Source organism: Typopeltis vanoorti, chromosome 14 (assembly GCF_054136105.1).
Source record: "Typopeltis vanoorti isolate ZY-2024b chromosome 14, IOZ_Tvanoo_1.0, whole genome shotgun sequence".
Classification (NCBI taxonomy): Eukaryota; Metazoa; Arthropoda; class Arachnida; order Uropygi; family Thelyphonidae; genus Typopeltis; species Typopeltis vanoorti.
In genome coordinates, this window is record NC_143562.1 from 63,894,065 (window position 1) to 63,911,479 (window position 17,415).

General features: G+C 36.8%; 1 protein-coding gene across 1 annotated transcript in view; it reads right to left on the bottom strand.

Annotated features, from left to right (window-relative positions):
- LOC150099545 (AN1-type zinc finger protein 4-like) overlaps positions 1 to 16,955 on the bottom strand; it is a 167,729-nt gene extending 150,774 nt beyond the window's left edge. Inside the window, exons 1-2 of the mRNA XM_090403455.1 lie at positions 16,923 to 16,955; positions 4,318 to 4,451 (exon numbers count right to left, since the gene is read on the bottom strand). Coding sequence (XP_090259581.1) covers positions 4,318 to 4,435 — 118 coding nt within the window. The 5' untranslated portion in view covers positions 4,436 to 4,451; positions 16,923 to 16,955. The remainder of the gene's footprint in view (positions 1 to 4,317; positions 4,452 to 16,922) is intronic.
- Positions 16,956 to 17,415: the final 460 nt, after the last annotated feature.

Sequence of the window (17,415 nt, forward strand, 5' to 3'; positions counted from 1 at the left end):
CTTCTAGCTTTATTCTCCAAGGTTTTTAAAAGATGTCAAGAAAATCAAGGGTATTCAGAAGTCTAATTATGTAGAGGGATCATGATAATTATGAGAATCTGTTCGTTAGTTGCAATCTGATGAATTTATCTAACAGGAGCTGGAGAGGAGATGTAATTAAAGTTGATAATTAATTCTGGGTATATATAAGATAAATAGTTAGAATTCACTGATTTGGTTGAACCAAGCTCTACTAGACAATTATAAAAGGATATTAAAGGTTAGAACAAATATACAAAGTTTATTTTTTAATGGATAGATAACATGTGGAATATCATTCATTATGAGTTATGACTGGAGGATAAGTTAATTAAAATTTAAATATAGTGATTATCTAATTTGGCATTACTGAGCATGTTGGTATTGTGTCTATGTATAACTAAGAAACAATAAAAATAAATAAAAAAGGTGAGAAAAAATAAATAAGAAGGTAAGCTGAATGAATTTACATAAGCTATCTTATAATGCTGCTGGTGAAATTGTGATAACACACACACACACACACACACACACACACACACACAATACCCAAATATGATGGGTATTTTGTGAAGTTTATATACCACTGCCACCTTAAATACAATACAAAAAATGCACTGTGTGTGTGTGTGTGTGTGCGTAGTTGGATTCGGGCATAGTTTATATATGGGTTGCAGAGGGTGGAGTGTCTTCCTATGATATGAGTCTTTAGACTGTTAGGAAGTATCCCATATATGTATATGTGTTCCAAAAGTTGCCATACATAGAAAAAATTAACAAACTTATATTTTATTTAAAATAAAGAGCTAGGAGGCTTCAATTCAGCGATGTAAAAATGATTTAAATTAAATTAAATTAAATCTCGCATTATTTCAAAGCCGAATAAGGAACTCAAAGATAGAAATCTAATCTAAGAGTTTCATGCCGAATATAGAAACTATATAAAGTTCGACGAGTCCAAACGCATGCCAACACCTGGTAGTGCAATGCTAGGGCAACTCACTGCAAAGCTGGAGCAAGCTCCGATCACTGTTCTTAGTATTTACCCATAATGTAAAACAACAGCTCCTAGGAGATGTATTACTGTTCTACATTATGAGAGAAGGTCACTACCCAGACTGGTTTCGACCTTTTTTGAGGTCTCATCAGTGAATAGGTAGACCTGAATAATACTAAGATGGTAGTGAACAGAACTTACATATATATATACTCTGCTATACGAATTGCCAAGAAGGTGTACCAATAAATTATTTAAAATAAAGAGCCCAGAGGCTTCAATTCAGTGATGTAAAAATTATTTAAATTAAGGAGATATTAAATCCCACATTATTTCAAAGCCGAATAAGGAACTCAAAGATATAAATCTAATCTAAGAGTTTCATGCTGAATATAGAAACTATATAAAGTTCAGCGAGCCCAAGCGTAAGCCAACACCTGGTAGTGCAATTTATATTTTAATATTTTTTATATTTATATATTTTTTATACTTTCAGATACCCTAAAAGAATGCCACTGTCAAAAGAAGAGCGTACTGAAATCTCGTGGCTGGTTCGGGGAGCTGTCGCAAGGTTGCAATGGACTTTAACAAGAAACATGGCAAGCACATCAACACACGACACTGTTGCCAAACTTATTGAGAAGTTCAAGAAAAACTGGAAGTGTTGCGGATCAATACAGAAGCGTACGTCCACTGACTGACGAAGGCACAACCGTCAAAGGTATTGGCAGCATTTGCAGGGAGTCCGCAAAAAAGCATACGACGATTATCTGCAGAAGCTGGTATCAGCAGATCGAGTATTCAGTGCATTATGAAAAATGGCATCCATACAAAATGCAAATGTTACACCATCTTAGTGAAGACGACCCAGAAAAGAGGCTTGAATTTTGTGAATGGGCTCTAAAGAAACTGGGTGAAGATATAAACTTCACAGCTGCGATCCTCTTTACTGATGAAGCCACTTTTTATGTCAGCAGAGAAGTCAACTGCCGAAACCTACATTACTGGAGTGATAGCAACCCAAACTGGATGAGTTTGGGTTGCTATCACTCCAGTCAAAAATGCAAGGTGTTGGAAAAGTGATAGTGTGGTGCGGGATATGGGGCAACAGAATTGTTGAACCTGTTTTCTTTGACACAAATCTTACTGCTGACCTTTATTTAAACATGTTACAGGATAACATAATGCAGTCGCTCTTAAATGAAGATAGAGAGTTTCCATCTTATTTTCAACACATCAGGATACCACCTTATTATGGTATCAGCATACGGCAATGGTTGGATCGACAGTTTCCATGTTCATAAATTGGTCGCACGGTCCCGTGAAATCGCCTGTGAGATCCCCCCCTGATCTTTCTCCACTCGGCTTTTACTTGTGGGGCCAATTAAAAGCCATGGTGTACAAGGAAAGTATTAGAAACATGGATCATTTAAAGGAATGCATTCGAAATATAATTACTTGCATAACCACAGATATCTTGGAATGTGTTTGCCATGAGTGGGAGAGAAGACTTTGTGCATGTGTAGAAAGAGGTGGCCAACACGTAGAGAATATTTTGTAAATAAAGGTACATTTATTTACAATTGCACATTTTCCCTATGTATGGCGACTTTTGGGACATCCCGTAGTTTGGCTACAGTGAAGATTAGTTAATATATCATTCACCTATTTTTTTTTCCCAAAGCACTGAGTGAGTTATCACCTCTCCTTCTTCTATCCACTAAACTCTGCAGTCCACATCCAGATATAAATAAAAATTTAGACATTTTGTAGAGTTCATGCCATTGGCATCTTACATGGACATAAGTTTCCACCAGGAGACTAATGTCCAGTTAAGGTGGATCTAATAATTTATGACCATTTAAGGTGCCCATCTAAAAATAATAATGTTGGAGAACAGTACATATGAATATACAGGACAATAAAATCAAAATAATACCTCACAAGTATAAATAATATTCTTTAAATTATATAATCAATTATTTATGTTTAAAGTGATATTGCAAAATCTCATTCATCAAATCACCACTCCACTATAGCTGTGTGCTGCTCCGAGTTGCCCGGTGTTGTACTACCTTACCTCAGTCCTGAAGATATTTTCAGGCACAAACTTTGTTTGCTCACACTTCGGATAAAGGATTAAACTAAATTTATTATAGCTGTGTGTTGGTTTTCTCCTCACAAATAAAACACTGATTCTGAACATATTCTAGTCTTAGTTATGTGTATTATTATTATTATTCAGGTCTCCATTATCTTCTGCCTTAGTATCTCCACTTCTGGGCCTGGCTCCCACTGACAAGACCTATAAAGGTCGAAACCGGTCTGGGTAGTGGCCCTCCCTTAATGCATAACATTATACATATCTGCAAGATGTGTTTTGCATTATGGGAGATACTGAGATAGGAGTGATGTTAGCTTGGTCCACCTTTGCTCCGAGTTTCCCAGTGTTGTACTACCTTACCTCAGTCTTGAAGATATTTTCAGGCGCAAACTTTGTTTGCTCACACTTCAGATAAAGGATTAAACTAAATTTATTATAGCTGTGTGTTGGTTTTCTCCTCACAAATAAAACACTGATTCTGAACATATTCTAGTTTTAGTTATGTGTATTATTATTATTATTCAGGTCTCCATGGAGTCAAAAGACTCATCATGGGAGGTCCTTCCTAAGAAACACAAAGTCTATCAAGACTCATCAAGGGGAGGTCCCCCACTGAGAAACACAAAGTCTATCATACCACTCCTTAAACTCATTGACTATTCTCGCTCTCACCACTCCATCAGGCAATGCATTCCATGGTTCAACCACCCTCCATGCAAAGAAACCACTCCTCACCCTCTTGCAAATAGTTTCCTTTCGTAACTTCCAGGGATGGCCTCTTGTTATCACTCCTTCCCACTGTTCAACCAAGCGAAAGAACTTCCCAGTGTCAACCCTGTAACCACCTCTCAACAGTTTAAAAGTCTCAATCATATCACCTCTCCTTCTTCTATCCACTAAACTCTGCAGTCCACATCCAGATATAAATAAAAATTTAGACATTTTGTAGAGTTCATGCCATTGGCATCTTACATGGACATAAGTTTCCACCAGGAGACTAATGTCCAGTTAAGGTGGATCTAATAATTTATGACCATTTAAGGTGCCCATCTAAAAATAATAATGTTGGAGAATAGTACATATGAATATACAGGACAATAAAATCAAAATAATACCTCACAAGTATAAATAATATTCTTTAAATTATATAATCAATTATTTATGTTTAAAGTGATATTGCAAAATCTCATTTAATTACCTTCCAAATACTGAATTTTAGCTTTGATGGAAATGACAGTTTCAAGTGGAGAAACTCTAAGCTCAAATGCAGTACCTGTTAGTGTTTCAATAAAGAGTTCAATGTGACTTTCTTCCATCCTTCCATTAGCAATTCTACAAAATAAATAATCACCATCATTACAGCAATTTTTATTCGTATATTCAGTGAAAATAAAAACAACAACTATTCATATTCAAAAAAAGAAGTGGTTAAAATATCAACTTAAAAAATAGCAATGTAAATGTTGGTAGCCATTTTTGTGCATTTTGATCTTACTTGTCAAATCATAATCCAGTTTTGAAGAATAAAATTCTATCTACATAATCCTATTAGCATAAATAAACAGTTCATGAGTTTAGTATCTTTGTGTTACATCTCTGACTAAACTTTGGTGAAAGCAGTGTTCATTTTAATTTTAGTCACACCGAAATTTCTGTAGCATACAATGAAATATTACTCAAATCCTTGATTATAACAAATCTAAATAACAGTCATTCATACGATTACAATTTATGTTTGATTTCATACTTATTCTTACAATTTATTTTCTATATATTGTCCAATTCACTATTTCAATGAAGTAAAACTTCCAGAGATAACATGCACAGTTATTATTATTATTATTATGATTCAGCCCTCCTTGGAATCATAAGACTCATTGTAAGAGACCCATATCTCTCACAGTGGGGAATCTGCTTTCCCTCCCAGAAGGCAAGTTCAGAAGCCTTAATGTGGCAGCCCCACCATCAAACTCGCCCTGCAAAAGGTTGGTAGCCTATCCAGGGGAAATTACATTACTTGCAAAGCTCCAAAGAAGAAAAATAGGATGGATTTAATTGGAAATGACCCGGCCAACGGACAGGGACTTCTCTTTGAAAAATTAAAAATAGCTACTTGGAATGTCTGTGGAATCACACACAAAATTGATGAGCTAAACAGAGAACTAAAAAATAGAAACATTGATATAGCAGAAATAACTGAGACAAAAAAGAAAAAGAAGAGATCTCAAATTCTGGAAGATTATGTTATGATCCTCTCCAGAATCCTAGAAAACAAATGGGCTTCATCTGGTGTTGCAATTTGGATTAATAAAAAATGGAAAAACAAAATCTCGGATTATACTTGGGTATCAGACAGAATAATCAAAGTCAGAATGAAATTATGAGTCAAACTTAAGTATCTTAGTGAGGGTTATTTATTCATTAATTGGCAATAGCATACTTGCTTACCATCTTAATTGAAGTTGTACAATTGACAGATGGTGATCCAGCTTGGTTTTGAAATGGAACTTCATAACTTCGTGCTGTAACATTGTTTGTCTTTATAAATATGCAGCTGAGCATATACTAGCTACAAACAATAACACTATTAGGAACTTAGGGAGAAAGCAACATTTTATGCAATTATAAATGACAATTTCTTAAATGTGGTAACAAAGTCCACTGCTGTGATTAAGATTCCAAGAGTAATAAGCTTCAGAGCTTTCTTTGAAGAGACGAACATATTTAAATATGCTTTGATAAAATTGTGAATTCTATGCTGTATTAAGATATACTGCTGATGCATTTATTTGCAATGCTGAGCCACTGACAAATAATAAGAACTAATTGAATTAAAATGTAATGTAGGTATAACTTCAAAAATGGTGGAATGGCTGATTTGTGGGGATTATTATGCTTTATCCAATAATGTTGTATAAAATGGCTAAAGTACTTTAATTTTTAATGCTGCTTGTAAGTAGCAATATGTTATGCTAACCCCAAGATTCTCTCAAATCTCCTAACTTACAACTCCTTTATCTTTTCAACCTCCACCATACATCTATATTTTCACCAACAGACTGCATACCATTCTATCCCTTGTCTTCTGATGTAGATCTTTACACTTACTAATCCTGAGTTGGAAGCTGAAACATATGTCCACACTGCCACCCTATTCTAATCCTCCTTTATAGCTTAACATCAGCATTTCTTGACTCCTTTTGATTTTGCATCATCTTCAGACAACTGTATATACTTCAGCAAACTATCAGGAAACTACGTACACCTATTAGCTGGTTTACCAGAGTTATTCCATGTAACAGCATGTTAAACCATTATGGGCTTTCAGAACACCCATGATAAAATACTACACTGATACAGGATTCCAGAAGCACTCCACACACATTTGTGAACATGTGGAATGAATCTGAGGGACAGGTAAAACTGTATAAGAGATGGATACATATCAATGGTTTTGGTATGAGTAAGCTGGAGAGGCTGTTGTTGGAAGAGTAATGACTGAAATGAACAGAAGATCAAAGGAAGTAAGAGGATGTAAAAAAGCAAGAACAGCTCAGGTCAAGAGAGATTGAGAGGTGAGTAGTGAGAGTGAAAGGAATGAGAGAGCAAAAATACAAGATAGAAATGGGGGAGTCAGGTCCTGAAAATAGTAGAATGATAACCACTGAGTAGGATATAATTGAGATGTTAAATGAGCAATTCATAAAAGTATTTCATCCTTATTAAAGTAACATCATGTAGAACTTGAGAGCTGTAGGAATGAAGGAGGAGCCACTGATGGTAAGTGAGCAAATTTATGCAAGGAACTGAGTAAACTTAATACTAATAAGGCTATAAAGCATAATGATATTATTATTATTAACATTTGACCTCCATGAAGTCAGAGCCTCACCAGAAGTACACACTATTGCACACAATGCTCATCTAACCATGCTTTAAACTGATTTAATGTGTCTACATTCACAACACTCAGGCAATGCATTGCACTCACCAACCACTCTTCATGCAAAGAACTTATTCCTCACTCCTCTGCTCACACTCTCCTTATACAGTTTCCAGCAATGGCCTCTTGTTCTATCCTGCCTCTCCCATTCTATGAAAAATCTCTTTCATGTCGATCCGATAACAAACCCTGACTAGCTTATATGTCGCAATCATATCCACCCCCCTTCCTCCTATTCACGAGGCTCTGTAACTTATATATCACTGTATGTGTTGATGGAATGTCCCAGAGAGTTAACATATTTAACATACTTATTTTAATGTGAGTTATACATTAGGTCAAGTTCCAAAGGAGTGGAAAGAGGTCAAAATTGTTCTGCTTCATTAGGTGAAAAGTAAGTATAGTGGTAAAACTTAGCGCTACTTAGCACTATGCTAAGAGTAAGTAGAGTGCTTTAACAAATCCATGCTGTCCATCAAACAGAATGTTGCTATTTTCAACCAAGCTTGAATTTTGGTTCTCACTAACTTCTCTAACATTTTAATCATAACTCCAAACATGCAGATTGGTTTTAGGCCAAACTGCTGCATGTCTGTAGACTCATCTTAGTCAATCATCTAGAGATAATTTATTAATGTGATTTCTGATCTCTGGAATGTTGAACACGAAGACAAATTGAGGAAATGCAATTTGCAGATTCTAGTGGATAAGAAGTTGGGGAAGGGGGTTATGATCGAGACATATAAATTGGTAAAGGGTAATTATTATATTTACATGGATGAGGTTTTTCATAGAAAGGGGAGGGGAAGGATAGCCCTGGAAGCTGCATAAGGAGGATGTAAGAAGCAGGTGAGAGTAGTTTTTTTTGCAAGGAGAGTGATGGGCGACTGGAATGCACTGCCTGAGTGTGGAAACGATTAATGCATGGTATGATGACTGTGTGTGTGTGTGTGTGTGTGTATGATGTCAAATGATGAGTCTTTTGACTCCATAGAGGTTTGATGACAATGATGATTATCCTATCAGAAATAGACATGATAAATACTTGTAATTTCATCAAAATTGCTGGCAACGATCCCTGTCATGAACATCTTATTTCCAACACACCCCAAAAAGATCAATGGAATTAAGATCTAGTGACTGAAATAACCAATCCATTATCATGTTCCAAGTCATTATCTTGTTTTGAAACTATTCCAATGACACAAGTCCTCTAACATGGCATATTATCCTGTTAGAAGTCTATCAGTTGCAGAGTAAATAGCAAACGAACAGATGTATTTAGTCAGCAATTATGTTCAGGCAAGCTGAACCATTCAGTCCTTTCTCTATTCATATCTGGGGTGGGGGACTAAAAAGTGCCAAAAATACATGTCCTAGAATCACTCCACTCCACAGCCTTGTTTTGTTGTGACTAAACATAAGTACACAGCTCTGTATAGTTGCCACCATATACTTTTCCTTCCATCTCATAAAATAACAGGAACCAGGATTCACCCCTCTATGCAATCTCTTTCCAGTCCATTGGAGAAAAAAAAACTTTTATCAATTATACACTGCAGCAATGACATTATTATAGGTTGTGATATAATCAAAGTAGCGTACATACTTCAAAATAGTACCTATCACCAATCAACTGTACATAATTCATGAAGCAATCTAGCTCCATAACTCAATCGGTATAGACAAAGACCTTTGGTTGGAAAGAGCTGGGTTTGATTCCTGTCCATGATGCAAGGAACCTTTATCTGGTCTCCTCTGACTAAAGGTGAGTTAACCGATCTCACATGGAGGTAGAGGGTTTTCCCCCAGAAACTCGGGTTTTTCGTCCCTCAGAACAGGCAAACTGCCCACGAACACACACACACACACACAGATCAACTAATAAAACACATACTTAATCCCTTATTAGGAGGGCTCAACCAGTCAGTGGAGGAATGGGGGGGATCCCATATGAATAAAATAAAATAAATATAATGAAGCAATCTAAATTAGTTGCAACAGTCATAACAAATTAACAACTAATTCACAGACCAATTATCCATTTGATTACATAGATCAACGTTGCATAAGTGAAAAATTCTTTCTTTCTCTCTGTAAACAAACACACACACACACACACACACACGTGTGTGTATAAACACACATACCCAATAGTTTTTTCTATGCTGCTCCCACCTACAAAAGTTATTTGGAAACCTATAATACACTATCTAATCAAAAGTATCTGGACACCCCTCTATAATTCGTAAACTGATATCTAGATGTCACTACAACCTCATTACTGGTATAAAAGGAGGCAAGGAGCTGTGTGTTATTCAGTGATAAGAAGTACGAGCAGAATGGGTAGGTCAAGGGAGCTCAGTGACTTTGAACGTGGACTAGTTGGTTGCCACATCAGTAAGAAATCTGTCAGAGACATTTCAACCCTCCTCAAGTTGCCCAAGTCAATAGTTGACGTGATAATGAAGTGGAAACGTGAAGGCACAATCACAACAAAACCACGGTTGGGTATGCCATGTTTAATGGCGGACTGGGACCGTCGAGCGTTGAAGAAGGTGGTTCATGGAAATCGCCAGACATCAAGTGAAACATTCACCTGGGAGTTTCGCAGTGCTACTACTTCAGTTGACCTCCAACCCAATACACAATTTTGCAGATGACAGCACATTGCACTCCTTCCTTTCATTTGACAAACCCTACTCTACACAACTCACTTCAACCCACAGAGCATCAACCACCACTGCCCTTAATTCTGACCTCCAAGCCATCCTCCAATGGGGCTAAGTAACCTTGTCAACTTCAACGATAGTAAAACCCAGTTCTGTCTTATTTCTCACAAAAAAGAACAATTTTCTCTCAGCATTATTTTTAATAACACTCAAATTCCCAGACAAGATGAGATTTCTCTTCTCGGAATTACCCTGACATAAACACATCACAACCATTGTATCCTCAGCTTCCAAAAAACTAGGTTTTCTATTTCACTCAAGACATTACTTCACCTCTAAACAGCTGTTGACCTTATACAAATTGCAAATCTGCCCAGCTATCGAATACTGCTCTCACATTTGGAGTGGGGCTCCAAAAGGTTCCATCAAAATGCTTGACTCAATACAGAGGAGAGCAATTAGACTAATAAATGACCCATCTCTTACCAACTTGCTCCCCTCACTCTCACATAGACATTTGGTCTCTGCAATTTGTATATTATATAAATATTTCATGGGAAATGTTCATCTGAAACAGCATCAATAATTTCCTCACTCTGCACTAAGTCCATTGGAACAAGTACAGCTGTTTCCCAACATCCTTTCACAGTACACCTTGAAACCTACAGAACAAGTTTCTTTTCTGCCTCCTTCACCCCTGCTACTGCTGTACTGTGGAATAGTTTCCCCTCTGACATATTTCCAAAGGAATACCACATAGAAGCTTTTAAATCAAATGTAAACACGTTTTTCCTTTCCCAACCCACTACCCATATACGTAATTCATATGGACAGAAGAGGCAAGGAATAGGAAAAGCATCATCATCATCAAATTCCTGCCACGTACCCTCAAGGGATGTACAGGATATGATAGTACTAAATGAAACAAAAATTACATCATTACTAACTTCCTATCTACAATTTTCCTCCAAATCAGTCTGTTATTTGTCAAGACTACAACATTATCAGATCTTATATTTCTATCGTCTAAGGCACTTCGTATCGTATCAATCCACCTATATCTTGGTCTTCCTGCCAATCTGGCAGAGAACACTTGTTTTGCTCTTTCCTTGTCCATTCTATTTAAGTGACCATACCACCTGAGATTAGCTCTGCTAATGCATTCCTGGATGCTGACAATGTCAAGTTCTTTCCTAATATCCTCATTTTTAATATGATATTGCCATCTGTTCACGTCTCTAATCTTTCTCAGGACTCTCATATCTGCGGTCTCTAGTCTTTGATTAAATGTTTTACTTCTAACCCAGTTCTCAGATTCATAAGTTAAAACTGGTTTGAACACTGTCTTGTATAAGCTAATTTAGTGATCCGACTAATTTCTCTCTTATTCCATATGAATTTATTCAATTGACTTCCAACCATACCAGCTTTGTTGATTCTGTTGTCTATTTCTATATTTAATTTACCATCTTCACTAAAAATCGTGTCTAAGTAGCTGAAATGTTTTACTTGTTCCACAGGTTCTCTGTTCACAACGCAGTTGACAGTTTCAATAATACTGCCTAATTGTCTTATTGCTGACCTTCATACCATAGTTATTACAACAGTTATTCAATTTAGTCAGGGAATCTTGCAGTGGATTTATTTAGAAGTATAACATAGTCTGAATAAAGCAAAGAGCTGACATTAACATCTCCAATTTTGATATCATGTTTAATACCACTTTCCTTCATAATGTGATCCATATAGATAATGAATAACAGAGGGGATAATGTACATCCTTGTCTCACACCAGATTTAACATTAAATCATCTTCCTGTACTTCCTTTAATTCTAACTGCTGACTTGCAACTCAAATAAAGACTAAGTATTGCTTGATATAATGCCCCATTGACACCATATAACTGTAGCGTATTGAATAGCTTCTCTCTTAGCACCTTGTCATATGCCTTTTCCATATCGACAAAACTTAAATACAGATCTGTGTTATATTCCCATGCTTTCTCAACTATTTGTCGTAAAGTGAAGATCTGATCCTGACAGCCTCTATTTGGCCTGAACCCAGCTTGTTCTTCACGAAGCTTTTCTTCCACAATTCTTCTCAATTATACTGGCATAAATCTTGCCCGGAACACTCAGTAGGGAAATACCTCTGTAATTCTCACATTCAGTTTTATTTCCCTTTTTATATATGGGTACTATGAGAGCTCTACTCCAATCATCGGGAATTCATCCCTTCGTCCAGGCCTTCTGAACTATGCAGTGCAGCCACTGGAAGACTTTTATACACCCCTGTACTTGAGCATTTCTGGTCGAATATCATCTACTCCAGCTGCATTTCCACATTTCATACTTTTGATGGCTTTTTCTACTTCAAGTATGGATATGTATTCCTGATTGCATACCTGGTCAGTGTTTTTTATCACTGTGCTGTCATCATTGCTGGTTTCATTTAGCAATTTTTCAAAATAATTACACCATACTTCAAGGATATCTTTTTCTCCCATTTTCATGTCAATTTTATCATCTCTAACTCCTTTTACAGCACTCTTTCCTTCCATTTCTAAGCTTCTTTAACCACCTCCAGAATATTTTGCCACCTTCTTGATATTTATTTTCTATGTTCTTGCCAAAGTCCTCCCATGACTTTTGTTTAGCTAGTTTTATTTTACACAGTGTTTAGCTTTCTTACATTTGTCTCTGTATTCTCTAAGAGCACAAGCTGATTTATTTGCCAGGAATGTTTGATATGCTTTTTTCTTTTCATTCACTACCTTTTAACTTCCAGTGTCCATCATGGAGTTCTGATTTTTCTATCCTTGCAGACAACCTCACCACATACCTCCTTGGCTGAATCAATCAGGGTTTTCTTCAAGGCTTGCCACTGAATCTCCAAGGTTTGGTTCCTGTTCTCAAACCTATCATTTTTTCTTCAATAATCTTTGTGTGTTTTAGTCTACAGTTCACATCTGAGAGCTGCTCAACTTTTATTCACTTTAAAACTTTCTTACATGTTATTCTTTTCGATATGAAATTCAATTTTATCCTGCTCAAAACTAAATAGTGATTACTTCCAATTTCAAATCCTCTGTACACTCTGGTGTCCTGCACCAAGGAGAAAACATCACTATCAATAACATAGTCAATGAGACTTTTCTTATTCCTTGCCTCTTCTCTCCATGTGAATTTGTGCACATTTTTATGTTGGAACATGGTATTAGTAATAACCAGTCCATGTCCTGAGCAGAAATCCAACAGGTATTTGCCATTATTTTTAGCTTTGCTCTTTTCTCCAAATTTTCCTAAAATATTTTTGTATGTCTGACAATCATTTCCTACTCTGCTATTTAGATCCCTAACAAAGACCAAATTTTCCTTTTTCATTGTGTCAGTTGCTTTTTCTAAAGCATCAAAAAACTCCTCCACTTCTACCTTAGCAGAACCTTCTGTGGAACCATAGGCACAAATAAGTCTCATTGTACAGTTCCCCATTCTCATATTTGCCCACATTACTCTACTTGAGACTGTCTGCCATTCAAGAAGATTAGCCTCATATTTAGTGTTGAATACTATGGCTACTCCTTCTTTTCCTTGATTGTCATTGCCTGAATATAATATTTTGTATTTATTGCTCAGAAAGAGCTCACCCGTTTTTGTCTTTGTTTGTTTCGGTCACCCCTATTATGTCGACCTGGTACTTATCTAATTCCTCAGTTATCTCCATTTCTTTGTCATTCCGGCTCCTTATGCTGATAGTACCGATCTTTAACTTTGGTGATGTTGAGTTGGGTGTGTTTTCAGATTTGTTCCAGTAGCTGACTTTTTGCTGTTCACCCTGGTTCCCTGGCGAAAACAACAAGGCCTTGTTTAACCAGGCGACGCCCCAGCCGGCATGAAATTTTGTCATGTTGTACCAACATTTTGAATTTTGGTTTAAGCCAATAGGAATACAATTTGGTCGGCTAAATCTCAAATTTCCAGCCCATCCTCGTTCGTTCAGTATTCAGGTAGATACCCAACAAGGTGCACCACAAGAAGGTGAGGAGTGGACATTAGGTCAGAAACCCTGGTCGGTTATCCACATTCCTTTAAAGGCTATGTGGAGGTCTCCTCTCAGTTATACAGCTTTGACCCTTAAGCACCCCAATAGGAAAAGCATCATTGACTCTGTTATTGTTGATAGTGATCAATTCTCAATGGTGCAGGACACGAGAATGTACAGAGAATTTGAAACTGGAAGTGACCACCATTTAGTCTTGAGTAGGTTAAAATTGAATTTCATATTGAAAATAAGAACACGTAAGAAAGTTTAAAGCGAAGAAAAGTTGAGACACTCTCAGATGTGAACTGTAAACTAAAATACACAAACATTATTCAAGAAAAAATGAAAGAGTTTGGGAACAGGAACCAAACCGTGGAGATCAGGAACCAAATCAATGTTTTCTTCAGTGGCAAGCTCTGAAGAAAACATTGATTGATTCAGCCAGAGAGGCATGTGGTGAAGTTGTCTGCAAGGACAGAAAAATCAGAACTCCATAGTGGACACAGGTAATTTAACAGGAAGTGAAGGAAAAGAAGCAAGCATATCAAAATTTCCAGGCAAATAAGTCAGCTTGTGCTCTTAAAGAATATAGAGACAAATGTAAGAAAGCTAAACAGTGTGTAAAACTAGCTAAACAAAAGTCACGGGAAGACTTTGGTAAGAACATAGAAAATAAATATGTGAAGGGTAGGTCATGCCTCAGTAACTTGCTCACGTATTATAACACCGTGACGGCTGAACTGGATAAGGGTAATGAGTTTACAGTGATTCTATTGGACCTTGCTAAGGCCTTTGAAAGGATACCACATGGAATTCTAATCAGTAAATTGCAGCATATGGGGATGGATATAGGATTGGTGAGATGGATAGGAGGGTGGTTGACAGAGAGATATCAGAGTGTGGTTTATTCAGGAGTAGAATCCACAAGACGGCCTGTGACTAGTGGTGTGCCACAAGGATCTGTTCTTGGCCCACTGCTGTTTAATCTGTTCATTAATGATATAGGAAAGGATCTGAGAGGAACAGTTCATTTGTTTGCGGATGATGCAAAGTTGGGTAGGGCAATAGTGAATGCAGATGACGTCAAAATTTTGCAAGATGATTTGGATAGATTGGAGGTCTGGGCTAAGGTGAATGGATGTCAATTTAATGTGGCAAAATGTAAGGTTATACGTTTTGGGGTGAAAAGATTAGCAGCAGATTACTACATTGGTGGAACTGTACTCCAGGAAATTGATGAGGCACGAGATTTAGGAGTGTTGTTGGATACGGAGTTGAAGTTTAGGGGGCACATTGCAAAAGTGGCCAAATCAGCTGATCAAATCACTTGGTTACTGAAGAATACGTTGACAAGCAGAGACAAGCAGGTTATTGTTCCTCTGTATCGAGCCTTGATAAGACCCCATCTCAACTACTGTGCCCAGATTTGGTCACCTAGGTTTCTTCTTGATGGGGAGGAGGTGGAGAGGATCCAGAGGCGAGTGACCAAGATGATAGCAGGTCTGTGGAATGAACCTTATGAGAACAGGTTGAGGATTTGTGGGTTGCAAAAATTGGTTGATAGGCGGAGGAGGGGAGATATGATTGAGACATTCAAATTACTGAAGGGTTTCTATAAAATTAATTCAGAAGATATTTTTGAGAACAGGGCTGGTTGTGGGAGGACTAGGGGACATCCATGGAAACTGGGCAAAAGTGTGGTTAGTAAAGATGTTAGAGCTGGGTTCTTTACTTGTAGAGTGGTGAATGAGTGGAATGTGCTCCCAGAGTCTGTGGTGGATGCCGTGACAGTGAATGAGTTTAAGGTGAGGTATGATAGATACTGTATGAATGTAGAATAGTTGTGATGAATATGATTTGGGGCCTCCCTCGATGAGTCTAATGACTCCCTAGAGTTGCCCGTAATAATAATAATAATAATAATATCCTGAATTTTAATGTACAAGAAACCTCCCCCAGGAGAATTTTTAATTGGATTTACACTTAAAACATTTTTCACTGAACTCACATAAATTTAATAACATTGTATCAATTATGTTGAATGTAACAAAAAAACATTAAAAAAAACTATATATATATATATATATATATATATGTTTATAATTATTAACTGACTTAAATATCGAGAAAAAATACAAGAGATTTAATAAGGTTTCACTACTAGTTTCATCGGAAATGCCGACTTCATCAGGTGAATACAGTACCATGGAGAAAATAACATCTTAAAAATATATTTACTTTAGACAAAAACAGAGTTTACGAGTGGTTGTGTTTGAAATTCAGTCTGAGTGTTAGTTCTGGTGTGAAGCATTGTGCATGTGAATGATATCATGAGTGTGCCAAAACTGGATTACAGAGCTATGTGAATCGGGCAGGCTGTAACTGAGATTGCTGTTTAAATGGGTAGGGTTGAGAGCTATTTCTTTTGGAGCATTTATGGATGTTTGAAGTTGAGTTCCAGTCTATTTGATGTTGTTTGTCCTTCAACATTGGTATTGGCCAAGAATAAAACGCGGCTGGATTGGGCATTAGCATGGACTCCGTGACATTTCTTATAACAGAGTCCATGCTATTACCCTATCCAGCCATGTTTTATTCAATCTTTATTGAGGTCTTGTCAGTGGGAACCAGACCCAGAGATGCCAAGGTTGAAGTAATGATTTACATAGTAATTGACTCGGTTAAACAACGTTTATAATTATTAACTGACTTAAACACTGAGAAAAAAATACAAGAGATTTAATAAGGTTTCACTCCTAGTTTCATAACACTGGGGGATGTGCTTTGGATTAGGGGATATACTAAGGGAAAGTGATCAGCGCTTACTCCACCTTTACGACGCGTTGCCTCAGACCCTATACATAGTTCAGGCGCAAACTTGACTTACTTGTTTGCTTACTTGGGAAAAAGGATTAAAACCAAGCTTATAAAATTGCTTGGTATCTTTAACGTATAATATACCCAAGGCAAAAAACTTTCTACATATATATATATATAATTGTTAATACATCAAACATTTAAAATTTCGCATGTGATTATAACGGAAGTTACACTAGCTAAAGAGATCTTAATTAAGATTTGTTCATTCAAAATTGCAATATAATTGTAAATCTACGCGCACCACATTCTTGAAACAGTTAACTTACCTGAAGTGGCTACCTGGCTTCCCCTACTTCGGTACAATTTACTTCTGTGTAGAATGATCAATCACAAATATTCAAATTCTGGTTATATATTTGGTATAACATACCAACCTTAATTTATAATTCAATACAAAACACAAGAAAACTACAATTGTTCATGAAGTAATCAGATATAATACCTTGCCAAGCAACATGTGAAAATAAACATTAAAATGGATGTTTACAGCGGCTTTCCCCTCCATGTTGTTCTTTTGAAACAATAAAAATGATTAACTCGTACATGAATTAATCCAAAAACTACCAAATTACATCAACGGAATACACTCCATAAGGATTTTTGGCAACGCTGATTTGTTAACAACCATCCCCACGTCTTCCAGTCACCCGCCACAACCAGGTATTCACATACCACAAACGAAACAAGAATTTGGTCAGAAATGCGGTGTCGCCCGGATGAAGTTTCCCATAGCAACGGTTACTTGCGTCCTCTTGTGTC